This window comes from Trichomonas vaginalis, chromosome III (genome assembly GCF_026262505.1).
Source record: "Trichomonas vaginalis G3 chromosome III, whole genome shotgun sequence".
NCBI classification, from domain to species: Eukaryota; Parabasalia; order Trichomonadida; family Trichomonadidae; genus Trichomonas; species Trichomonas vaginalis.
The window spans coordinates 12,377,112-12,403,846 of NC_067205.1; the positions used below are offsets into that span (position 1 = coordinate 12,377,112).

The 26,735-nt window shown below is 31.6% G+C and overlaps 11 protein-coding genes across 11 annotated transcripts, besides 3 other annotated features; 5 read left to right on the plus strand and 6 right to left on the minus strand.

The window, feature by feature from the left end:
- The first annotated feature begins 2,823 nt into the window (after positions 1 to 2,823).
- Positions 2,824 to 26,735: part of a mobile genetic element that runs on past the window's edge.
- Positions 10,358 to 10,513, minus strand: TVAGG3_0688630 (uncharacterized protein; the record flags this gene model as incomplete). Its single annotated transcript, XM_051242977.1, has 1 exon — positions 10,358 to 10,513. The coding sequence occupies one exon, from the start codon at positions 10,511 to 10,513 to the stop codon at positions 10,358 to 10,360; it is 156 nt and encodes a 51-aa protein (XP_051089564.1).
- On the minus strand, positions 10,533 to 10,934 carry TVAGG3_0688640 (uncharacterized protein; the record flags this gene model as incomplete). The annotated part of the gene is made up of 1 exon (XM_051242978.1): positions 10,533 to 10,934. The coding sequence occupies one exon, from the start codon at positions 10,932 to 10,934 to the stop codon at positions 10,533 to 10,535; it is 402 nt and encodes a 133-aa protein (XP_051089565.1).
- Positions 10,952 to 11,911, plus strand: TVAGG3_0688650 (uncharacterized protein; the record flags this gene model as incomplete). Its single annotated transcript, XM_051242979.1, has 1 exon — positions 10,952 to 11,911. The coding sequence occupies one exon, from the start codon at positions 10,952 to 10,954 to the stop codon at positions 11,909 to 11,911; it is 960 nt and encodes a 319-aa protein (XP_051089566.1).
- Positions 13,215 to 13,789, plus strand: TVAGG3_0688660 (uncharacterized protein; the record flags this gene model as incomplete). Its single annotated transcript, XM_051242980.1, has 1 exon — positions 13,215 to 13,789. A coding segment is annotated over one exon (575 nt), but the record flags the coding sequence as incomplete, so codon positions are not given.
- TVAGG3_0688670 (serine threonine-protein phosphatase family) lies at positions 14,068 to 14,310 on the minus strand (the record flags this gene model as incomplete). Its single annotated transcript, XM_051242981.1, has 1 exon — positions 14,068 to 14,310. The coding sequence occupies one exon, from the start codon at positions 14,308 to 14,310 to the stop codon at positions 14,068 to 14,070; it is 243 nt and encodes an 80-aa protein (XP_051089568.1).
- TVAGG3_0688680 (uncharacterized protein) lies at positions 14,329 to 14,511 on the minus strand (the record flags this gene model as incomplete). Its single annotated transcript, XM_051242982.1, has 1 exon — positions 14,329 to 14,511. The coding sequence occupies one exon, from the start codon at positions 14,509 to 14,511 to the stop codon at positions 14,329 to 14,331; it is 183 nt and encodes a 60-aa protein (XP_051089569.1).
- Positions 14,831 to 15,649, minus strand: TVAGG3_0688690 (phage tail repeat-like family; the record flags this gene model as incomplete). The annotated part of the gene is made up of 1 exon (XM_051242983.1): positions 14,831 to 15,649. The coding sequence occupies one exon, from the start codon at positions 15,647 to 15,649 to the stop codon at positions 14,831 to 14,833; it is 819 nt and encodes a 272-aa protein (XP_051089570.1).
- On the plus strand, positions 18,457 to 19,155 carry TVAGG3_0688700 (ankyrin repeat domain-containing protein 61 family; the record flags this gene model as incomplete). The annotated part of the gene is made up of 1 exon (XM_001298395.1): positions 18,457 to 19,155. The coding sequence occupies one exon, from the start codon at positions 18,457 to 18,459 to the stop codon at positions 19,153 to 19,155; it is 699 nt and encodes a 232-aa protein (XP_001298396.1).
- Positions 19,175 to 19,852, plus strand: TVAGG3_0688710 (uncharacterized protein; the record flags this gene model as incomplete). Its single annotated transcript, XM_001298394.1, has 1 exon — positions 19,175 to 19,852. The coding sequence occupies one exon, from the start codon at positions 19,175 to 19,177 to the stop codon at positions 19,850 to 19,852; it is 678 nt and encodes a 225-aa protein (XP_001298395.1).
- TVAGG3_0688720 (Ankyrin repeat family) lies at positions 20,323 to 20,574 on the plus strand (the record flags this gene model as incomplete). The annotated part of the gene is made up of 1 exon (XM_001298393.1): positions 20,323 to 20,574. The coding sequence occupies one exon, from the start codon at positions 20,323 to 20,325 to the stop codon at positions 20,572 to 20,574; it is 252 nt and encodes an 83-aa protein (XP_001298394.1).
- Positions 21,388 to 22,012: a mobile genetic element.
- Positions 22,013 to 26,735: part of a mobile genetic element that runs on past the window's edge.
- Positions 22,875 to 23,396, minus strand: TVAGG3_0688750 (MULE transposase domain-containing protein; the record flags this gene model as incomplete). The annotated part of the gene is made up of 1 exon (XM_001298392.2): positions 22,875 to 23,396. The coding sequence occupies one exon, from the start codon at positions 23,394 to 23,396 to the stop codon at positions 22,875 to 22,877; it is 522 nt and encodes a 173-aa protein (XP_001298393.2).

A 26,735-nucleotide genomic window follows, 5' to 3' on the forward strand; every position in this document is an offset into this window, starting at 1 on the left:
CAAATGAATAAATGCAAAATTTCCATTTGCGCGATGCTTCGATGAGACATTTAAAACATTTCCGCAATCCTGGAAGAAAGAACGCAAGAAGTCGTCAGTAGCGTTTGGAGGTAAGTTCGAAACGTGTATAAGACTGTCGTTCGCGGATAGCATATGGGAAATCGATTATGTCACGTTTTCATCCAAATTGTTAGATATAATTATCCACATTTCCAGAATATAAAGATTATAAGATTTTTATTGTGCGATAGATTTTCTCTCAAAAAAATTATTGTTCATAAGTTGAAGTTGTAAAATAAGAAATTATCATATCAGAATATCCAACAAATCTGGATCGGCAATTAAATTTCCAAAATCACTAATGTAAGAAATTCGGAAATCTGATTTTTTATGATAAAGAGTCCATTTCAGTTGAAAATAGATTACAAATTTATCTGGAATATATACATGGCACGATGGGCGCTACTTTTTTGGCGCCAGCTAGGGTTGTTAAAAATATCAAAAATTAGCGTTTTGAAGACACCATGGTGTCTTATAATTTTCCCTTCCTTATTGGCATGTAGAAATAAATGCGCCAATAGATTGAAGAAGAAGAATTGTTTTCTCTTAATGAACTTTAACTTTTGATATAAGAATATTAAAAACATTAATATAATTTCGATTTCGGAAATTAAATTTCCAAATTTTTGTCGATTTCGGAAATAACAGGATCCCGCATCCAACCAGCACACAACAACAAACACAAACAACAACTTTTTGGTTCTTATTCGTTTATGTACTATATTTATGTAATACATGATTTGGATAAATTTTACAAAAATAGAACCTATATTATATTCTTTTCAAAGATTCTTGCAAATCATCAAAAATAATTGTATTTTAAAAAACGATCAAATTATCCTTTCATTATTTTAAACTTAAATTAGTTTTTATGATTGACTAAAGCAATCATATTTATTCATCATTAAATAAACAAAAAAATAATATTTGAGAGTTATTTCAAAAAAAACGCATTGAATTATTAATTTGTCTCAATTTCAGTATTATAAATTTTTATAATTTCAATATTTTGAAATACACTTTTTAATATTTCAATATTTATGATATTTCAATGTTTTAAGTGGTCTCAAATTGAGCTTCTCAAATATAAGTTGGCCTATTCAAATAATAAAATTAAATAATATTTAAAATAATAAATAAAAGTAAGGGTTTCGTTTTGCTAAAATTTGTCACTTTTATAGCATATTTTTTTGGATGTTTTGCGAAACCAAAAAAAAACTATGAATATACAATGTGTGTGTAAAGAAAATACTTTATTTACTAGTTAAAAAATCATTTGTTGTATTGATCAAGTTATTTTTTCTGGATAAGATATTATATGGATAATTGGATAGAAAATATGTTGCATGCTAAGTTCGGTCAACGATAGAAATTGAGTGGAAATTAATCGTCGAGGAAGTACGATTATGTAAAGTAAAAAAATGTTGTGGGATTTTTAATATTATATATTATTTTATAATAAAATTTTTTGAGTCATTTTTAAGAAGCACATATAATTTTTTGAATTTAAAAATTAAAGTAGTGTCAAACGAATTTATCACTTAATTTAATACTCAGATTTCTTTAAAATTAATGAAAAAAAGGTTTTCTGAGAACTTTGAGAATGGTTTTCAAATTCCATTATTGAAAATATATAGGTATTGTATGAAATTCAAACTCTATATTTATTAAAAATTCTAAATTTTTAATAAAATAACTTTTCAGAGGAATATGATTTTGAATGGTTGATTAATAAGTATAAAAATGTCTACGATTTTAAGGAGGGAATTGTTCCTTATGAGGTATACATCATAACTATATACCTCATAAGGAACAATTCCCTCTTGATATCCTTGATATTTTTGAATATATTTTTTTTAATTAAAATCTCAAAAAGTATTATCAAAAGTGATTTTTAAAAAATATCTCCAATTAATTAACTAATTAAAAGTATTATATTTTTAAAATTAAATAGTTTTTCAATTTTTTTGAAGGAATTGAGATACTTCCCACGACAATAAAATTGAGAAGTTTACATTATGACTGATCTTAGCATGCAACAAATACAATTATATAATCTTGTACCTGGTTTAATTAAGCTAATTGTCATCAGAAACTTGTAATTTTTATGAATTTCAGATTTTCTTTTCATTACTGCTTTTCTTAATAGGTCAAGTTCTTATTTACGTTATAAAGTATGATATTTACAAATATCAAGTTATCATGTTTTTTGAGAAATATATGAGAAACAAACAAAAATGAAAAAGATAGGAATAGCAATGAATAGTGATGTGGGTATAGAAAATGTAAGAGATATGAATGCAAAGCAATCAGTATTTAGGACATTGACCATAGATTTCGAAAAAAAATGCTGCATATTGAGCGAAAACTATGATTATATTATAAGGCTGTCCTTTAAAGCATAATGAAACTATTCCCTTTTCATTTAATCGAATAAGATAGTAAAGATTTTTGAATTAGCTAGAAACTGATGAATGTTTTCACAATCAGATTTTAATCTCTATAATGCATAATTCACTCAATATCTCAATTTTGATATTGCGAGATATTTTTGCTATCGGTTTCGCACTTTTGACACAATAGCAAGAGGTTCTATAAGCATTATTATCAACGTAGAATCTGAATATCATATCAGAAAATGTCGCAAATCTGACATTTACCCGACAAAATAGCCAAAAATAATTGAATACTTTTCGCACAAAAACTTTAAAAATCGATAAAAATATGAAATATAGATATTAAAGAGACTTTTTATATAATATTAAAAAAAAAAAAAAAAAAAAAAAAGGTAGTGGGGCTTCCAGGCACTTCGTGCCTTCTAGCCCTGAAGATGTTTAGTATAAATGAAGTTTTTATTGCGGAAAATTGTTAGTCTTCTTGGTCGAAAACATTATATAATGTTTCACTTTTCACAAATTATATATGTTTTCATGTTTTGTCAAGACTTCTTCGTAAATGTTTTGTCAAGACTTCTTCGTAAAATCAGACAAAAAATAATGTTTAGGGTAGAAGGTTAGATATACCTCTTTTCTAACCTCTTTTCTACCCTCTTGAATTTGTCAAGATTTCTTCGTAAATGTTTTGTCAAGACTTCTTCGTAAAGACTTTGTCAAGACTTCTTCGTAAAGACTTTGTTGAGATTTCTTCATGAAATTTACACCAAAAATAATTGTTTAGGGTAGAAGGTTAGATATAAACCTCTTTTCTAACCTCTTTTCTACCCTCTTGAATTTTCATGAAATTTACACCAAAAATAATGTTTAGGGAGAAGGTTAGATATAACCTCTTTTCTAACCCTTTTCTACCCTCTTGAATTTTCATGAAATTTACACCAAAAATATATTTTAGGTGAAGAGGTGAGATATACCTGTTTTTTCACCTAATTTTTCACCTCTTTGAATTTTCATGAAATTTACACAAAAATATACTACTAGGGTCATTTACGAAGAAATCTCAACAAAGTTCTTACGAAGAAATCTCAACAAAACATAGACAAGAAAGTTCATGAGAAATTAGATGAAGAAGTCTTAACCAAAGTCTTTACGAAGAAATTCATGAAAATTCAAGAAGGGTAGAAAAGAGGGTAGAAAGAGGGTAGACCTTACCCTTCTACCCTAAAATATATTTTTGGGTCATTTACACTCATTTACGAAGAAAATCTCAACAAAGTCTTTACGAAGAAGTCACAATAAAACATCTGTCAAAAACCGCTTTTTAACTTCACTTAAAATGCCACGTAAGCTACGTAAGAATATACGTAAGAGGAAGGAGCATTGAAACATCCAAAGTAAAACTAACACCACAACAACAGTTGCAACAACAAATGCTGAATGACCCCACTATGTTGCAACAAATGTCAAGCAATCCTATGCTTTTAAAACCGAGTTGTTGGTGCACAGAGTGGAGGTTTAAGAGCGGCACTTTTTAGCGAAAATGGCAGGCTATGGTGGAGCTGCAGACGGAACAGCCTATTAACCCTCAAAGTCAATGAATTTGAGTTCACTCAAAAATCAAATAACAGATGTCAAAAAGTCAAACATAGACATACAGAAGCAAATAAGTGAAAACGAAAAGAAACTAGAATATGACAGACACACAAAGAAACTCAATGAGTTAAACGTAGAGAAAAAGAAGAAAGAAAAGAACAACTGAAAGAACTAAGTACAGAGGAATATGCAAAAAAAGTGTCAGAAAAAAGCAACAGAAGTAGCAAAAATGGAACAAGATGTCATAAAATTTGAAAAACCATACTACTCAATATAAAATACTGAAAGATGAAGAGATAAAACAAAAAGCCCTGAAGACATATTAGGATAGCGATGAGTATAAAAAAAAGAAGTTGAAGCAAATGTAAAGGCAGAAAAACTTTTACAGTTGCAAAACCAAACCGTACAGTATGAAAACTTAGCACAAGAAAGTAAAAAATAACGACGCAGCCATGCAAAAGGCAATGAAAAGCGCGGAATATATAAAAGCTAACAATGACTGGTTAGATGCCCAAGCCAACGCTAAAGCAGCCCGCTTATAGGGTCAATAAGGACAAAAATACAAGCGGATGAAGACAGTTCAAATGAAGCTTAACAAATGCTGACTTTAAAGAACGCCTTCGAAGCTCTTCATAGTAAGGTGAAACAACGTGAACGACTTCTCATCTGGAAAGAAACTGAAGTCTGAAGGTTTCGACAAAGAGTTAAAAGAAGTAGCACAAAATAGACGAAAATAACAGATGCAGCAACGAGACAGGCAGTTCAAAGTGCCTATGACGCCGTTAGAGCAACTGTTGTGAAAAGTCAAGAAAAAGAGTTACAACAGACCAAAACAGACCTAGTAAATGCTTCTTAAAAAACGAAAAGTCAGGTAGGACACTATGCTGCAGATGGAACATATGTGCCAGCTGGTGGAACTTATATTACCACCAAACCCTCCAACGAGAAAGCACCTGCACCAGGACTACCTAACACATTTACATCGTCACATGGACATAGACACAGCATGCACCACAAAACACAACCAAAACCAACACAACAACCAACACAACAACCAGCACAGCAACCAGCACAAACAGAGCAAGGACATAAAAGAAGTAGAGAACAGAAGGAAACAAGAATTCTTAAAAATGCTTAAGGAAGAGTATGGTTACCCAGATACTCTTGACTTTTAGTGACAGATATAAAGAAAGCTATTAGAAAGTTCAAGGAAGGAAATACTGACCGAACCTATTTAGCTTTATGGCTCAGCACCAAATGGGATATAATTTCAAACCTGGAAAATACAAGCTCGCTAAGGGATATGATTTAATAGCATATCATCCAAATGACATGAATGAATTTACTCCGAAGATATTTGGTGTCAGAGCTAAATGATAATTCAACTCTCTTCATGAAACGCGTAAAAAAATAGAGACGGAACGAAAAAAGAAAGGTTTATGATCCGATGACTTAGTAGGAACTTTTTAAAAACGGTCTCACTGGAATATGAAATGCCAGCAGATGAGGTACAAGAAACTCCACAGGAAGAAGTTCAGATACAACCAGACATGGAAGAAATAGTTCAGCAACAACAGCTAGAAGAGCCTGAAGGAAACGAACAAGTCACTCCTTTTGAAACTAACTTCACAGAACTAGATGAAGATTTGGAACAGCCGAAAAATCTTGACCCTCAACAAGAGTATGCGGAGAATATGGAATATTTCCAAGAGTCTAAAAAAATTCGGCTGACATAGTAGAAGAATATCGAAAAATGTTTGCCGACATACAAAAGACTCCAACATCAGATGAAAATATTCCAGCATAGAATGGAAGAACTGAAAAAAAATGTACACAAATACAACAACCCTTTTTACTTACGAGCATTTAACGTTCAATCTTCGGATGAACTCGGTGAAGATAAAAGGTTAAATTTTCAAGAAAACATATAGAAATGAAACATTGTTTAAAGTTCATTCAGAACCTAACCAAGATGGAAACAAACCACTTTTGTTTCTGCAGACGATGGAACTACAATGAGATGGGGTCATAAAGCTAATCCAGATAGGTGGTTCATAAACTTACAACCACAATTCCAAGAAGTTGTAGACGCAATGAAGTCAATGGTGAACCAGTATAGCTGGTATTTTAAGCGCGGCTTTAATGCCATTGAAAGATATGAAAGATGCAGATATTTTGGACCAGTATGAAATGAACATGGCTGATGGAAATATAACACCTGACGTTCTAGAACATTTATCTCAAAGAACTACACAGAACCATAAGAGATGGTATATTTGGCGAAGAGTTTTAGAAAAGAAGTTATGGACAGCGAAGGAAGAGAACCTATTGTACATGACCTTGCAAACGAAAGTTTACAAAATGTCATAAAAAACTTACTTTGCAGACAATGAACCGAGAAGGGATGAATATTTAAGAAAACTCAATGGACAGTACCAAATGAAATGTTAGTATTGAAAAACATGTTCCTGACAAAATAAAACCAACTACAGAAATAAACGACGCAAGACTGAAAGATTGGGTAAAAGCTTCCCATTCACAAAAAGATATGTTGGTAACATGGAAAGAAAACCAGAATGGCTACAAAAACATATTTTGGAAACGAGCATATCCATATGGACAGGCACGTTTGAAGAGCTTGAACCAGAAACTTCAGGAAAGAGTCATGCAAACAATACGCGAAGACCAAATTACAGACTATGACAAACTCTTTCTAGGATATAGGTTACCTGAGATGGCGACCAGAGCCAAAAGGCAAAAAGGACATGGGAAATTTGCAACATACTAGATGAACAAATGCAAAGATGCAACAACTTCAAGCAGAGGCAATGAAGAAAAAGAAGAGTTAAAAACTCAGTCAGGAAGAAAGTAAGCTTGGTCGGAGTGGGTTCTATATGACAATAAATCCAACTATTCTATATTTTTACTCATATGAAATGTACGCCGCTCAGAATATAACGCCAACATTTTGGATGCCATGAATGGAAATGTCCGAATGGTATATAACGAATGCGACAATGCCATTAGAAGGTCAGAAATAGTTCCTGGAACTTACGAATATACAACTGCTGTTTCTTATGGAAAACGTAGGTGAGTTTGGAGAAGGTTCTTCAACAACAGAGATATTGCTTGCGACAGGTTTCATATAATTCTATTGACAAACTCTTTCTTATACGTGGAACAAGACATTGAAATAAAACCTTCTGCCAAGTTGTCTGACAAGAAAGGTTGCAATGGAATTTTCTATGTCGGATACCAATATGCTCCAGAAGTTTTCATGGGATATAAGATATATTCTAACTCTGACTTAGTTCAAACAGTAACATGGGCAAACATGAATGGTTCGCTTTGAGAAACTCAGTACAACCACAAGCTAGAGAACACAGACCAGTATGCAACTATTGAGAAAATAAGAAGACTTGACCCTAACGTTCCAGGAGTTTATGTTAACCTTTCTGGACAAACTGCAGCAGCAGTAACCAAAGTAAAACTGAAACTTAGAGTTCCTTTGTCATCTTTCCTCATCTTCAGGTTTTTAAGATACTTGCCAACTGGGCAGGAAAAATTTCTATCGAACTTACTCAAGCAAAAATAACTTAGATCATTGCAACAACACAAGACCCATTCACTCTTACAGACGTAAGTGGGAGCAAACAACGTTCATTCGCGAATTTTGGCAAAGACAAAGTTGACTTAGACTTTGGTTTCTCAAACCTCAAACTGATGTAAACTACTACTTTCAATGCTGCTGGAACTGCTTGGGAACCAGTTAAGTTCACACATCGAAAAGTTTGAATGTAAGAGATAGAAAGCAGACTTGCAGTCTATATGGTTGGACCCAGATATTTCAAATGCTTTAGCTGCCAAATATATTGCAGTTCCACTTATGTTCCTATACACCAAATATCTGTCAAAGACTTTGCAGGTGAAGTTGGAAACCAAAGTGCTGACCAGGTGCAAGAACAGATATTGCTTTAACAACTGCAATGAAACATGCAGATACTATGTTTGTACTGTTCAGACGAACTATCAAATGACTATTCTTGCTTCTACAACCCGGTATTAAATACATATAAACATAGATGGCAAATACTATCCAAGAGGGAATATTCTACAGTTGAGGATATGAGGTCATACAACTTGACATTAGTGCTATGAACTTTAACAACAACTTCACAACAACCATTAACCCTGAAATGCAAATTCGTATTAGCCATATTGTGAAAGTATGGACTCATACAGAGGTCAAAAACTCAAATATACATAATGGAGGACCGTTCAAACTTTTGGCTTGGCATTCCATTTGCTGACTCAGAGACTTTATGGGGGGTATTTCAACTGTTGTACGTTCAAATACAATATACTGGTGACAGAGACGGCCAGATGAACTGAGAGCAAGAAGTTTACAAAACCAATAGCACTTTTCACGGAAGATGCTCTTGAAAATTCGTTCGATGAAACCTGCTGGGGCTCCTCAGATTGGCAATACGACAGCTTCCATCGAGCAGATTTTGGCAGCAGGTCAAGTAAGTTGTTTCTTGAACTGACTTCTCTCCGTACAAAATATTGACAGTACGCCAGTTTGATATAATATTGTATTATAACTTACCTTTAGAAATATCGGTCAAGTTTTGTTTGTTATATTTTGTCTGCTTCAAGAACTTTCACCATCTCGGTTATACCAACTTTCTTATGCTTTATGAAAATATTTTGGTTCAGCAAAGACTGCTATTCATAACATTTTCCATTGTTTGTATAAAGAACTACTCTGTCAATGAATTTGTATTGTTTGTGGTGTAAACTTTGTTATTGCTTCAATTCGAGAGATACTCAATACGTCCATCTTTTTATTCTAAGTAAAATGTCATTTCCGAAAAATAGAAGCGTAAGATGTTTCAAAAGGTTTAATGCGGTGGCAGATGTGAAGTTAAATTCACCAACTCAAACAAACAGTCAAGTAAGTGTTGTCAATGTCAAAAAGAGATGTTGAAGTGGGAAACCATACGAAGACGAAGATGGTATAACAATAGTTCCTGTTAAAGAACAACCAACATATCCGACCGTTAGCAGAGACTTAAGTTCTGTTGCAGATATTCGGAAACGACTACCAGACAACTTAAAGACAAACTCTAAAACTCAGGAGAAGATTTGTCAAGGCTTTGGATATAATGTTAACTTGTCGAACACAACCCTGTAAAGTGAACTCATATGTCATTGCACCTCATGAAATTTGAAAGAACTATTGAACTTTTGACAGAGGCAGACGATATAAACATCCAAAGAAATAGAACCCGACGTTAGTTGCTGTGGTGTGTTCTCTATCATATGATCATTGACAAGATATACGTTATGAAGGAGTGAAACGTTGAACTTAAAATATAGTTTCCCAGACTCATAAAAATATTTGACGACCAACAACATTCATTAAAATTTACTTGCTAGTAAATGGCAGAAGACATAGTGGTTTTTTACTATTACGACTAAAACCCTGAGTCATATAATTCTATAACAACAACTTAACAAAGTCCTCAAGGACGATATTGTAAACTGACCCTTAAACACGATGACGACTAAAGCCTGTTTTTGCTCTTTTGACACCAGAAGACTTTGTTTGTTGGAATGGTAAAAAATACTCCTTTGAAGATACTTACTCTACGCAATATACCACAACAGGTTTTGTTAATCTTATTTAATACTTAAGGACGGAATGCTAAGCATGTGCTGCATCCTTAACATAACCTCCCGCTACCAGAAGCCTTTGACGCCAACCCATACCAGCTAATGAAGGTTGACTAAACTTTGGTTTTGGTTTATCTTCAGTTTTTGGTTTTTCTTCTTCTATCGGTTTTTCGTCACTTTTCGGTTCCTCTGACTTTACCTCACTTGCTGGAACAGTAGTGTCGTTAACATCTTCATAAATATCATATGCCATTTGTTTTTGTTTTCCTTTCAACTTTTTGTGTTTGTTGTAAAGTTTAGAATATTTCGACTCTAAGTCAATGAGATGTTCTATAATGAACTGTTGGTCAGTGAAGAATACCTTCCCATCTGTTGTCTCGAAAGCTCCTTCAGACTTCAATATTTTATTTGTGAGAGTCTGTTTCTTTTTTGAGATACTAGCCGTTCCATTTCTATGAAAAGTGACTTTATAGTTAGGGTTTGTATTTCCAGACCTGGCACTTTCTATTATTGAATTTTTCTCTTCATCTGTAAGTTCTTTGACAGGTTTTGACAATGGTTCTGAACTTTTTGTTTGTGGTGTCAAATCTACCGTTTCAACTTCTTCCGTCATTTCATCTCAGTAAAAAATTTTAGTTTGGTTTGTTTTCAACTGGTTGTTGTTGTTTTTTAAGTCGGTCTAAAACTTCCTGAGGTATAGGAAGAACTTGACAAACACGTGGTTGTGTAACTGCTGGAAGTCGACAAATCCATCTTGAGCCCATTTGTCTCAAAGCTATATTGTTCATTTCATCTCAGTAAAAAAATTTACATTCCCCACGTTTGAGGTGGTTGCGGTTGGTTGTTGTTTACCCATTGTTGTGCATGGTTATATCCTCTGTTAAAGAATCTTTCACCTTGGTCCATATAGTGCCCTGCTTGGTTATAGTAGTCATTTGCTTTGTTATAGTAGTTTCCTGCTTGTCTTCCTACATTGTCCATCCATCCTTGAACTTTTCCTCTTGTTTCAGGATTTGGAATAAGATTTGCTGCATCTCGTGCTACCTCCCAACCTTTCTGTACAGTTTGTATAATAGGTTGTGCTTTCTCTTTAAGTATACCTAATGTACTCAAAATCTTCCTTCCAACTCCAAATACACCTCTGGCTATTGTTCCCACTGCGGGCAAAAATCTGGATGCAACTCCTGCTAATGCGCCAAATAAACCCATTTCTTATGGGTTAAAAAATGACGAATCCAAACAAGGACCCCTATGTTTCTAAGGCAACAAAGAAAGCACTCATGGTAAAAATCTTTAGTTCAACACCAAATGCTTGGTTTATGGATATCTTGGAAAACATTCCGAGATATAGAGAAGATGGACCACCATACTGGCTAATATTTGTCGGTCAAAACACAAGATACTGTGAAGCCATACCATTACAGTCCAAAAATATTTTAGATGTCTTAGCAGCTTTGACAATATTTGTTGACAAATACCATCCAACAAAACTGACATCTGACTGTGAAAGTTCTTTCAAATCAGATGATGTAAAAAACTATCTGCGTTCAAAAAATGTAAACCAATATTTCATTGTCGACCAAAACCATTCTGCTCTTGGTGTCATTGACAGTTGTATAAAAATCTTAAGAGACTTAAACCAACCACAAGGTGGTGAAGCAAATGAAATGTCATATGACGACAAATATAGACACTTCTCCCAGGCAAAGATGAGACAAGTTTTAAATATTTACAATAGCCGTAAACAAAAAGGTTTGGGAAACCACTCCCCCGAAGAAATGAAAAACAACCCTGACTTAGAGAAAGACTATATATTTAATAGTTTAGTCAAAAGAGACAAACAAGAAAGAATGCCAGGCTTCAAACTTAAGAAAGGTGACAAAGTAAAAATAGAAATACCTAAACGCGACCCATATGAAAATACTATTGACTATGACAACAATGGGAACTCGACAGGTACTCGCATTCGTGTTCGTAAAAATAGAAGAAAGTATACAAGAGAATATTATGAAGTTTTAGGCAAACATGGCAAAATGTACAGACTGCAAGCAGAAGATAAAACTACTATTGTCAGACCTCGTTTCAAACTTGTCAAAGTTCAAGGTGGTATACTTTCAAAGACAGTTCCTAACAAATATAAGACAACTCCTGACGAATATGCTAAAGAAGTTGAAAATGACGACTAAGCATTTCTATACCATGCGTAAACTGTCATGTAAGGTGGCATGTAGTCTTTACTCTGTCCCGTTGTTTCTGTATATCCTGTAATGCGATGTGTATGGCTTCCTCCTCCCTGAGTGTCATCCAGTAACAATTTATAGCAAACTTAACGTCGTCTTTAACATCATATCCTTTACCTTTTGTCATTCCTGTCCAATCCCAATATCTATGCTTATGCCAACCTGCTTCAGCTGTAGTTAAATTTATGTAATGACTGTGTGCAGGTAGGTTTTCACCTGAAATCGTTTTACTTCCACCTGTTTCCTTTGAAGAGTTTGCACAATACAAAAACCTGTCGACTATTTGAGTCCAAGTTCCAAAACCAAGTACTACTTCTGGTCTGGTAGAGTTCATTGACGTATAAATAGAACCTATAGGATATACTGTTTGAAGTATTTCTGTCTTTAATGTTTGAAGCTCTGTTTTGTCTGCTTTTTTATATAACTTTTCTTCAAGTTCATTTACGTCAGAGATGCTATGTCTATGATATTTTTGTGGGTATGTTCCTTCTGTCCATGCGAAAATACGTTCTTTTGTTGCATCTACATATCCTTTTATCCATGTCGAGTCTGCTTTTGTATTCCTTAACTCTGTAACACCTTTCTCAAGCTCTTTCAACTGTTGTCCATCTTCCATTAAACCTCTGGTATGACTTGAAACCGTTTGTGTCAACATATCTACAGTTTCTTTGTCGGCTTTAAGGTCTAAACATCCTGAAACCCACCCTGTATTGGCTTTACCTTCTAAAATCTTCGATGTCCGTTCATGGTACCATTCAACCCTTTTTATAATTTCATTGTCTTTTTCATCCACATATTCCTTATCTGCCTTCTTCACTAACCCACTAGCCAGATATGCTAACTCATCGTCAACATACTCTTTGTCAGCTTTGTTGTCAACATCTGCTTTCGTTGCATATGTTGCATCTGCTCTGTCATGTTCTTCTTGAACTTTTTCAATGACATACTCTTTGTCAGCTTTGTTGCCAACATCTGCTTTCAAAAGAAGTTCATCTATAGGTTTCTCGTTTAAAGTTCCTTTTGTTGGATTTATACAAACAGTATGGTTCTTACTGTCTTGAAACAGAAACTCATCTGTCATTGGGTTTATCGTCAGTTTTAAGTTTCCTTCTTTCAATGACTCAGATATCTTAGAATAGTTTGAAAAGTTTGTTGTGTTCTTATTTAGAGCTTGCAAAATGAGTTGTCGGTTGTGTTGTATTTCTCTCATAGACGCTGTTTCTTTCGACATTTTTATTCTAGATAAAATATGCTTTCAATAGAAAAAGAAAATTCAAGAGTTGCTACAACTAAACCATTAGATGAACTTTTTACGAATGTCGGTCAAAAGTTTGAGACAGAGACCGTAAAGCATGAAGGCTATCGTTTTGACTACCCGTTAAGATGGCTAAGAGACCCATCCGTCACAAAAGCTATTGGCTTTCGTAGAATGAAATTCATTTCAGAAGCCATACATGGTTTCCCATTTACGGTCGCTTTTGAAGTTCGATACTATAACAAAGAAAAACGTACGTATGAGAAATTTGAACAGGGAAAACTTTTACAAGTTAGTTTGCTTGTAAACTTAGAAACAACTCTTCAAGCTTTTCAAGAAAAAATAAACGATATCTATCTCGAATATGCAAAACAGTACAACATTGACGAAGGAGAGTACCATCTCGATATTATATATGACAGGAAAAATGCAACTGTTAAAATCAATAGAATAGAAGACCTTGGAGAAGACGTTTATATTTCTACAAAATATAACAACTTGGCATGGTATAGATTTTTGAGGATGTTAAATCAGCCTGCAGAATATCCAGTACACCCGAACTTTTATGAAGTCGAAAACCCTAATGGAACATATGAAAATGTTTTCGACTCAGATGCTATTATAGTTCATGCTTCATTTTCTGGCGCACAAAACTCTTTTTTATGCTTGGCAAATGACTTTTACGAAAAACCTACAAAGCTATATGAACCACCGAGTGGAAGTATTTCAGACTTTCAAGTATGGTTTACTACAGATGGAAGAAAGAGAATAATTCCATTATACCATGCGTTTTACTTAGAACTTAGTTTCATATACAACTACTATCGAACGGTAAAAATATAATTTTTTAATACGGTTGAGGTGTTGGATTTGGTTGCCAACTAGACTGTGGTGCAGGTTCAGGCTGTTGTATAACAGGAGCTTGCTCTTCTGGTTCAGGGTCTTTAGGTATAATACCAACGAACTGACCTACTCTTTTACCAATATTTTTGACTCCGTTCCATACTCCTCTTCCGACAGATTTTATTCCATTCCATATACCTCTTCCAACATTTCGAAAGAAGTTTCCTATTCTTCCAAAGAAACCCATTTTACTATATGTAAAAATCTAATGTCCGCCTAGTCTCTTACGTTTCCTGTTGAGTTCCATAGCATTCTTTAACTGGAGCTCATACATTCTGTTTCTCCTCTGGTAGAAAACATACTCTGGGTCAACTCCTGTGTTCGCGTCATCTGCATAGAGTTGTTTATATCCCACTTCAGGGTTTGTATAAAACTCTTTCCATCTCATATTTGCATACCATGGTGGTAAGCCTAACGCAGCGTCATTTGACATGGCAGTTTGCATTTGTACATCTGTTGGCACTTGACCATAGTTTGCCATTGCAGTTTGTATTCTAACTTCATTTGGAATATTCTCTGGGTTTGGTTGTCCAGGTTGCTGTGCATTCGCTAAGTTCTGTGCGTCCATTTAATATTAGATAAAAATATCTCTTACGAGTACATATGCTGAACATTTGCTGGTATTGGTTCATCTTCATATTCTCTATATCTTTCTGCCACGTCAAATAAGTAAATGACACAATGGAAAAAACCTAAAACAAGTAGTCCTATTTCAAACCACATTTACTTACCAATAAAATTTCTTTGTTATGACACTTTCTCCAGTTTATAGGACCTCTCTCATATTCTATCCTATCGTATCTAAACTCATAGTCATGTATGTCCTCTAACCATCTCATGACACTTTCCAAACCACTTTTATCGGATGTAAAGTAAAAGCATGGATGGTTATGTAAAACGTCTAAAGTTTCTAAAGAGTCTCTCAAAGTCCAGTCTACTTGGTATTGAAAATCCCATGTGTTATAGAACGGCGGGTCCACTATAAAGAAAACATTTTCCTTGTCTTTATATTTTTCATACAACTCTGTCCAATGACATCTCACAAACTCTATACCCTCAATATATTTTTCTATGTTCTCTTTGAAAACCTTTGTATAGTTAAGATATAAAACTTTTGACATAAGTGTTTCAATGTCATGAACTCTTATAGAACCACTATACAATAGTCTAGAAGATATACTATCCCAGTCAATATACTCTGCCTTTTTCAAAACCTCTCTCACAATATTTTTCTTATCTAATGGTATACGTTCCATCTTACCTATAGGTATCTTTTCTTTTAACTCTTTCAATATATTGTTTGTGTCTGGAATATGTTTGAGACGGTTCATATAGTTGTCGAAGTCATTGCATATAATCTTTGAGTCAGGAAATATTGTATGGCACAAATGAGATATATAGAAACTTCCACCGAACAAGTCTACAAATGTTAGACCATTCGGTAGTTTCTTAAGTTCTCTCAATAGAATATCTTTACATTTACTCTTATTTCCAAAGAAGGGTAACGGTGGTTTTGTAAAATTCATTTTATATATATAATAAAAATGTTTTTTCCTGAAAAGTGACAGATGTTTTATTGTGACTTCTTCGTAAAGACTTTGTCAAGACTTCTTCGTAAATGACCCAAAAATATATTTTAGGGTAGAAGGGTATATCTACCCCGTTTTCTACCCTCTTTTCTACCCTCTTGAATTTTCATGAATTTCTTCGTAAAGACTTTGTTAAGACTTCTTCGTAAAGACTTTGTTGAGACTTCTTCGTAAAGACTTTGTCAAGACTTCTTCGTAAAGACTTTGTCAAGACTTCATCGTAAAGACTTTGTCAAGACTTCATCGTAAAGACTTTGTTGAGATTTCTTCGTAAATGACCCTAAAATATATTTTTGGTGTAAATTTCATGAAAATTCAAGAGGGTAGAAATGAGGGTAGAAAACGGGGTAGATATACCCTTCTACCCTAAAATATATTTTTGGTGTAAATTTCATGAAAATTCAAGAGGGTAGAAATGAGGGTAGAAAACGGGGTAGATATACCCTTCTACCCTAAAATATATTTTTGTCTGATTTACACTCATTGTCTATGTTTTGTAAAGACTTTGTCAAGACTTCTTCGTAAAGACTTTCTTGTCTATGTTTTGTAAAGACTTTGTAAAGTTCTTCATCGTAAAGACTTTGTAAAGACTTTCTTGTCTATGTTTTGTCAAGACTTCTTCGTAAAGACTTTGTAAAGACTTTGTAAAGACTTCTTTGTAAATGTTTTGTCAAGACTTCTTCGTAAAGACTTTGTTGAGACTTCTTCGTAAAGACTTTGTTGAGACTTCATTTATACTCATTCATCCTCAGGGCTAGAAGGCACGAAGTGCCTGGAAGCCCCACTCCCTTTTTTTTTTTTTTTTTTTTTTTTTATATTCATAAAGATTTTCCAAAAATATGATACCGCAAAATTAAAAAAGTGACGTCTTGAGTGGAGTCAAAGGTCGAAATTGCTAGCTAAATGTTTTTTAGCGAAATTGCGTATTGTACGTTTTTTTCGCAAAACGAAACCCTTAATAAAAGTGATTGAGGTCATAGCAAAACGGCTGTTTCAGTCATTAATTCTTAAATACAATGGGTAAAATTCAATAGTGTCTGTGCTATCGTTCAATTTGAAGGTGTCTTTTGAAACCGCAAGACACATTGAATTTTTGAATAGTGTATTATGGTTTGACAGACACCAATGAAAAAAATAAAATGATATTTATTTTAAATATATAAGATCCTTATATAAAATATAAATATTTTATCGTTTTATTTTTCTTGTTTTAGAAATGTTTTTTATTGAAAAATCAATAAAACTAACTCCAAAATAAAATTTTTGATTTAAAGACACTATGATGACACCAGGCAAATCTTCCAAGACACCTATCGTCGGGAATCTAACAACCCTAGCGCCAGCGGCGCCGCCCGTGCCTCCGGTGGCTCCCACTGGTGGGGAGGAGACGATAGAAAAAGATATAAATTTTACTAAAAAAATTGAATTTTGGAAATTCTTTTGATTTTTTTGAATGATTTACGAAGAGATTGAACACATTTTGTACTATGAAATATCGTTATTAATAAATTTACTTCTTAAACATCTATTAAAATCGCAATTTTGAATATTTTTATGATTTTTTTTGACCCGATCACTTGCGCCCGCGCCCACTGGGAGGGGCGCTTGTAAAGTATTCAAAATCAATGTAAACATTTCAATTTTTGCTCCCACCTCCCATTGGGAGGGGGGCATATATCTTGTAGCGTTCAAGTTCAAGTGATGAAAGTGCATAAGAAAGCTCCTTAATCATACCGATAGAAACAGCATTAGGGGCGCCAAATGGCGCTCGGTGATGTTTCCCATAAAAGCTTAATTTCAGGTATCCATAATCATAACCTGTCAGACGCAATAATTCATTAGCACACAATCATCATTTCTCAATCAAGAAACGAAACGCACGATTGATTATGCTGGCCATTAAATTTTCATATCAAATAATTTACTACTTCAAGAAAAATTAAAGACTATCATCAACCAAAGCTTAAAATTCTCAGTGTTTACAACTCTCATACTTCGAATATGCATATTTCCAAAATAGCATGAAATTTTTTTTCATTTGAGCTCATTTTCTTTTGTTCTATTAACTAATACATGCAGTACAAGCTTGTTATACGTATCCTTAATAAGTAAGGTCTTAAGGGAAATAATAAAAAAGAATTTTGCTATTAATTATATTAAACAATATTTATTTGTAATTTCGTGATAATTATATTTCTTATTACAAAGTAAAGGTATTTGATATAATGCTTGCCTTACAAAAATGTTTCCTTTGTCTTGCCACCATAGGTATTCTATTTTGTCACTTTTTGCGCCCGCCGTGCCATGTATACTGGAATATTAGTTTTCTGGAAATTTGATATAGATGGCCGTTGATTTTTAATCAATTTCTTGCGGAAAAGATTGAAATCCAGGTTGATTAAGCTCATATTCTTCTACCAGGATCATTATTATTAAGACTTGATTGATGTGTTTCAAAGAAATAGATTTTTATTACATTCCTTTTTGATTAGATATATTAATTATCAACATCATTGAGAATCAACTAGTTTCGGTATTAGTTTTAAAGAAATATGCATTAACAAAGAATACAGGATCATTTTCATGATTAAATGAGATATCATAAAATTTGGTTTTATTTATGGTCATGAAAATTAGAACTTATGATTCTCACCATTTTTTGAACAATTTTTCATATCCAAAATTGAAATAATGATATGAAATTTCGTTCAATACGAAGTCAAAAAATATGTAGAAAAATAGCAATGACTCAAGAGTTCCACTTGGGTAGAACTTTGAAGAACATAGCCTCTATGAGGGGAACCAATATACACGAAATTGAAATTTCAATCAACTCTTATAAATATTGGGTTACTGATTTATATCTTTCTGGAATCAGCAACAAATTTCGAAACCAGATCATAATAGGCGGTTTAAACCAAAAATATGAATTCAACTGTATCATTAAAGATGGAAATACATACAAATATCTTGATGGATTCTTTAAAGGTGAATATAATCAAAATCTTCTTACTGACAGTGTTATAACAGATTTATGTGAAGTTGGAACTGCCTTAGAATGTGATGATTTAATTGAATGGTTCTGTGAAAAATTCGAAATCGAAAATTATAAAATCGAAAACTTCGAAAAAATTATCATTTACAGCAACATCAAAGGAATTAATAATAAGCTTTATGATTTCATATGCCAAAATCTCAAAGAAATTGGAATTAAAAAAGTTGTCGATGCATGTATAAAAATTGGATATGATTTTGCAGAACAGTTAATAATGTCATGTCAAAAGAACAATATTGATATTTCAGAACTTTTTACTTCACTTATTGAAACAAACTCTTCTTTTCTCGGTATAATATTAAATGTAGACATCAACAAAGTTGATTTTTCAACAAAGAATCGATACAAAAGCATTATTTTCTTCATTATCATCATGGGAAGTTGTTGATCAATCTCTGCTCAAATTCATGTCTGATAAAGTAGTTCCATCAATGCAAGATGATTTTACTTTAATGACAACAGAGAGAAATGAAATGAATGCAAAAGCAGGGAAATTAATAATTAATTTAAAAAAAGAAACAAAAATTTTCAATGATATAAATCAAAAGTTGACAGATGAAAAGAATTCACTTACAGATGAAAACAAAAAACTTCAAGAAGACAAAACTACATTAACTAATCAGGTAAATGAATTAACTACTAAGATAAAACAATTGGAAGCAATTGAAGGTGAAACAAAATTTTATTACCGTGTGCCATTTGATGGAATTACTAAACATTTTGGAAATTACGAAAAGAAGATAGAGGTGGAAAACGGAAGAGATTCATGGACGTATGATTTCAAAAATATGAGAGTTTCAATTCAAGGATTTTCAATAAGTTTTAGAATTAGTAGTGGAAATGATATATCAGCTGAGGGTTCCTATGAAATATTTGCTAGCAACGATATGTCTTCCTGGGAAAAAATCAGGGAAATCAAATTTTCTGGACAAAATGAAACACGTTCTTTTAGTAATAATGTACCAATTACTCCATTCTACCGATATATAAGAATAAAACAGAGATATGTTTCATGTTATTATCCATCTTCAGCATCGTTAACAGATTTCGAAATTTTTGGCTCAATTGATAATCTCAATCATTAGAACCTTTTTCATTAGATATCCAAATAAACATTGATAATATAATTTCTAATGTGAATTATCGTAATATTATTTAAATATCAAAACTAATATAAAGCTTATTTATGCGTTATTGAACAAATATTATATAAACTTTATTCCTTTTATCAATCAATTGAATATTATAATTTGTTATAAATGCAAAATCAATTCTTTGTACAGCTCTTCATACTGATGCCTAGAAAAACTGAAAAGAAATTGTTCAAAATGAAATCTCCTGTTCATTATAGATGTTGTCATTTCTCATGGAGAGGACATCATAGTGATAACCAACAACGGGCAATCGATATTATATTGTGCAGCAGCTAATAATGATATTGATGTCATAAAACTTATACTTTCCACATATTAATAGGAATTCTATAAAAATATATTGAAAGATTTTATCGAATTTCTAATTTCAATTGGTGCTGATATAAGTACATTAAATAAAAATGGAAAAACATCTCTTCATTTTGCAACCATGCATAAATGAATATTTTCGGATTGCTAGTGCACACAGTGATGACATCAATTCAAAAGATGATATTGTGGCTACCATTCTTCATTTTTCTGCAATTATAAATAATGGCAACGTTGAAAATGCAGAAATATTAATGGCAAAAGATGCAAATTTCAATGAAAAAGACTTCAACGATGTTAATAAAATGGATCCTAAAATTAAAACCCCATTTTGCTGCAAATAATAATGCTGTGGATGTGGTAAAACTCCTCATTTCAAATAGATCAAGGAAGAATCCATCTTCATTTATAAATGGGGCAGATATTGAAGCTAAAGATAATGATGGAATTATGGCTCTTCTTATTGCAGCAATAAGAAATCCTGAAAAAAAATTGCAGAATTCCTGATATAATGTGGAGCAGAAATCAATGCAATTACAAATAATGAACTTCCTCTTCATTTTGCTGTAGAATCCAATTCTAATGGAATTACAAAACTTCTTGTTTTACATGGTTCAAATCTAAATGCAAAAACAAATATGGGATATACTCTCATTAATTTATCAGTAAAATTTTTTATTTCACATGATTCAGTTATCAATGTAAAAGCCGAAATGGAATGATAGATCTTCATATTGCTTCACTTAAAAATCCTACTTTCAATGGTGAAAAATCTAATATTTTTTTTGTCGGTAAAAGGCTGTTATTAGTCATTAAGTAGTACTTGATTCGTCTGATAACTTTATACGTTATTGTACTTATATTTCAATTGAATTGCCTCTCAGATGAATGTAATGCTAAAGACTGAAGATAAAATGTTGAATGAGTCCTAGAATAGTTATGCTATTCATTTTATTTGAAAGTTGTCTTTGATTTAGTTCCTCATTTCTTCAATTAAAAATTACTATCGTTGTTTTTAAGGAATTTTGTTTCCATTCATTATTTGTTTCTTTTTAATCATTATACAACCTTCACCTATAAAATTGCCAACAAATATAACAGAATACATTTTTTACTTTTAAAACAATGATAATGTTGGTGATTTTTCACCCAGCCATAAAAGGGGTCATACTCATAATGAATAGAGACTTATAGCCAAGTCTTGATATCATGCAGGGAGAATATACATAGATAAGCAATTATATTTTATAGTAGTAGTATTCAGAAATTCTTACAATTTACAATACAATTTTCAAAAATGGATAAAGACTAATAGCCAAGTCTTGATATCATGCAGGGAGAATATACATAGATAAGCAATTATATTTTATAGTAGTAGTATTCAGAAATTCTTACAATTTACAATACAATTTTCAAAAATGGATAAAGACTAATAGCCAAGTCTTGATATCATGCAGGGAGAATATACATAGATAAGCAATTATATTTTATAGTAGTAGTATTCAGAAATTCTTACAATTTACAATACAATTTTCAAAAATGGATAAAGACTAATAGCCAAGTCTTGATATCATGCAGGGAGACTCTCTACAAATACAAAAATTGATTATCATAAGGAAATACAAATTTATCAATTTTCATGTGAAAATTACATAAATTTGTTCTCCAATAAATAGCAATAATACTTTGAATGTTATATTAAGTAATATAGCTTCAGGTAAATAAGCTTACACTTCAAAAATATACTGTTTATTCATTAATTTTAAAAAAAGTCCAAATTATGGGCGCGTAAAGGGTTGGCGTCCTAAGGCGTCCTGATGTAAACTATTCAATTTTTGAGAAGTTTACACCATAATTGAATAGTTTATGGCGTCCTGAGAGGAGATTTCAATGGGTATGGCGTCCTAAAAAAATAGAAGAAAATGATTTTTTCTCGATTTTTCTAGAAATTGAATTTTTTAAAAAAGAAAAAAATCAAAACGTATACATTCAAGAAAGACTATAAATGAAGATTTTTCTATTTTTTTTCATTCTAAAACATCTTTTTTTGGATAATTTTTTTTAAATAAATATGTAAGAAAGATTGAAGAAAAAGTAAATTTACTTTCAGAAAATTCGTTTTACATGATGTAAGACCCATAACAACTATAAATATTCAATTATTTAAAATAAAAAAAGAAAAACAGATTAAATGTATCTCACATCAAAATCCATTGACCTAAGGATGTTAAGTTTCTGTTTTTAAAAGTTGATATTTTTTTTTAATTTTAAGAAAATTAATAGCATGTTATTAGACAATAGGAGTGTAATGATATTGACTAAACAGAAATGAGAGAATAGAGATATAATTTTGATAAGCAATATTGCAAACAAATTCTGAAGTAAAATCGCGATCAATAATTGAAAATTACGATCATGTACTGAAAAATGACGATCGAATTGAATGAATAGAATTATATCTAAGAAAAAATAAATTGTATTTAGAAGATGAACAAAGAAAGGTGTATGCTAAAAATCATTTAACAATAAATGGAAATAAAACGAAATTGTGAAAAGAAAAAAATGAAAATTGTTAAATAATATATTATTTTTTAGTCATAAGAATAAAAATATAGTAGTTATAAAAGGAATTAGACTTCATATATCAATTCTTTTTCTCTGTAGATGTGGAACGTTTGCTTTTCGATCTCTTTCGATGAACTTGAAAATATAAGTTATTATCGCTGAGAATCCTTTCCGAAATAGGAGCTTTACGTTTAGGAGGATTGTCGGATGAATTTTGTTTTTTATTGTTTGATTTTGTTGTTATGGAAGATTTTTTCTTATTTTTTTCAGAATTTTGCTTGCTATTAACTGAAACTTGTTTTGACGGCCCAACAATAGCATTTGTAGTAGGAAGAATTCCCAATAACGAGCGCATTTTCGATAATTGTTTTTCAATATGATCAAGAAGGTCCAGCTTATGTTCTAGATTACTAGACATTTGATTTGTAGAAGGATGGTTTTGATTTTCTGGTTCTAAATCTGTAGAGTCTGCAATATTTGAATTTTCGGAGCGAATTGGAGCATCTGAACCTTGATTTGTATCGGCTTGCTCAAAATTAGTTTGAATTGGAGTGGATGAATTAAAATCTGGATGATTTAATGTTTCATTAAATAATGCCATAATTTTTTCTCTTTTTTCATTAATAAACTTAGTGATCATTGTATCTTTATCTGTTAGATCGATCGATTTGAGTATATCTGCATCATGAACTGGAATATTTTCGAACAATGAACTCGATTCTATGGAACCATATGGAGAAATCTCGTTCTGAGCCAAAGAAAGATCACTTACGTTGTATTGTTTGATAGAAAAAATTGTTTTCTCAAGTTCTTTTTGAAAGCAGTCAAGAATATAATTTTTGTAGCTATCAGTGATAACGGTTTTTATATGGCGCTCGATCTTCTGGTTATTTTTGATGGCGTTATATTTATCTAATTGGATTTGAGATATCTTCTTAATAGCTTCATAAATGTTTGGATGTTTTAACGAAGAAAATTCTGAATGCATACTCTCGAGGCAATCATTAGTGAATATTGCAGTTGCATTATTATATTGAGATATTAAATTGTAGTGCGGCAACCAAACTTTGTTGAAATAATCAATATAATCTTTGATCGAATCAACTTTATTTTGATTAATTATATGCATTGTAAGTACAAATTCTTCATGAGACATGAATGGAGTAATAGAATATAGCTTAAATAAAGAATTTTGTAAAGTATTGAAATTTTTTGTATAAAGTGCTACAAGTTTCCTGTGTAAAGCTTGTTTGAAATGAAATAGGCATCCAATTATACGGACTTTAGGGAAAATTTGTTGAAGTGCCTCTATCATTCCCTTTTCAAAATCACAATGAATTTGAATTAGCTTTGAAAATTGAATACCCTTGACAGTAAAAATATATTCAAATGCCTTCTTATAAGATTCAAATGTGCGGTTTTTCATGAATATAAATAAAAGTGGTAGATATTGATTTGTTGAAGGTTCACAAATCATAATTGTTAGCATCTGTCCTTTTTGAAAATGTTTTGGTGTAATTTTAAAAGTTCCATCGCAAAATAAATCTGTGGCTTCTTTTGCAAATTGAATTGCCTTCTCAAAACCAAAAAACATCGTCTCACAATTTGCTTGAAAATCATGGCCAATGAAAAACTGCTCGCCATTTATTAAACAAAAATTAGCAATTTCATCGTCTGTAATTTTTTCTCCAACAGAAAATTTTCTGGACTTATTATAAACTTCCCTGACCAATGAATCTTTAATTAATGGGTTTTCATCAGTACCAACAGCAAGTTCTGTCATAAATTTTTTAATCTGCTGAAAAGTGCCGTTGTCTTCAGAAAATTTTGCCATTGCCTTATTGTATATTTCTGTCAGAGTCATTGATTTATGAAGATCATTTTTTTCATTTTGTAACTTTTTAAATTGTCTGCATTCGGGTATATGTTCCTTTTGTAAATCTTCGGAAACTGAACTGTTCTCAATTTTAACTAAATAACGTGCTTGACAAGAATGATCGATGCAACGGTAGTAACGTTCAATATTATTTGAATTAATAATATTTGTATGATCATGCGAATAAAGCATATCTTTGCGAACAATTGTATCAGGATATTTTCCAGTAACTGCGGGAATATTTTTAACTGCAATATAACTAAAATATCTTCTGACAGCTTTAGATTCATTTTCGGCGTATTTAATATTAAAATATTGAAGAACTTGTTTGATTATATTCGTTTTTTCATCTCTCGATGTTGATTTTTGGTATTTATCAGATTGTTCCCTGATAAATATTTTATTTTCGTCTGTAAAGTTTGCTCTTTTTTGATTAAATATAGATGATTTTCCCATTAAAAAATGAAATGATGCAAAATTTACGAAAACCGTTCGAAAATTGAATCAAAAATGAAAAGTAATACTTAAATGAGGAATTCTTTGAGATATTGGTCTTAGATTGAATGTAGCGTCATTCTTATATAGAATATATATTCATATCATCGGAAATATGATAAAAAGCATATAATAAATGTCAAAAAAGTGAACAAATAAGCAAAGATATTTTTTAAAAAACAATGAAAAGTAATACTTAAATGAGGAATTCTTTGAGATATTGGTCTTAGATTGAATGTAGCGTCACAAATTTCACAAATATAATTTACTATACAATTTTATTCATTTTTTTAAAATGGCTGACGACAGTCTGTATCAACTAACTCAACTAGTCAAGCATAATGATTATTCTTCGGATTCATTAAATCAACTTTATCAATGCATAAGTACAATGACAGAAAGATCAATTGGATGCTTGAATTGGGATAAATTTTTCAAAAAAATCACAGTGACTGATGAAGTTCTTTTACATTTTTTAGCATCCGTTTTAAACATTGAAAAGATATCAGAATGTTTCAAGGATTCTATTTTTTATCACAATATTAATCTTGAAAAATTCAGTAATTTAACTGAAACAGAACAACAAACAATTTTAAATTCCTACAAAGCGGATAAATTTACATATTACATAATGTGCTCACAAATTGTAAAATCAAACTGGAACAATTTATCCCAAACTTTAGTTAATATTGCAAATCAATATTTGCCATTTTTAGATGAAGAAAAGCAAATATATATATTTACTGAAATAACTGGCAATTATCAAAATTTTGAAATTTCAGTTGCAAACTTGTTACTTTTTTATGAAAACAATGAAGAAAAATTAAGCAACTGTTTTAATTTAACATTGTTCCAGCAAATTTATTCCAAAAATGGAATCGAGCAAATGATATTTTTTGCTGCAAATACAATTTGTTGCAATAACACTTCTATCAATTTTTACAATCTCCTTGAAATTGAAGAAATGAATCCATTTGATTTTTTTTATTTCTCAATTCAATATAAAGAGATATTAAATTGCGATGATTTTCCAAAAGTTACAGAAGTAATCACAGGTTTAATCTCAGCTTCAAATATTAATGCTATTATGCGAATTTGCCAAAAAATTTTGGATAAAATTACATTTTATAAATGTAATTATTGCCATATTACCTCAATATGGAATTTTATCACAAATGCAGCAATAATTCTTCCTGATGAAGATTTATTAATCAAATTATTAAAATTCATAGAAAAAACAGAAAAAGCAACAGATGAATTATTCGAACCGGAGAATGATTTGGGTTTCTATGAATATTTAAATTCGATTTTCTCAGATATTACATCTGCGAGAAATAAGCAATTTCTCTTGGAATTTCTAAATACCCATGAAGATGACTTCACTTATGATCAAACATTGTGAGGTCATTTTTGATCAACAAATTAATTGAAATTCCGATCAAAAAAAATTCACAAATTGGATCAAAAAAATCGAATCTCAAGTTAAAAATAAAAAATTTCTACATTTTTATCAAATTTAGATTTTTTTTTTCAAATCATGCGAATTGATTGAATAATTGCATATTTTAT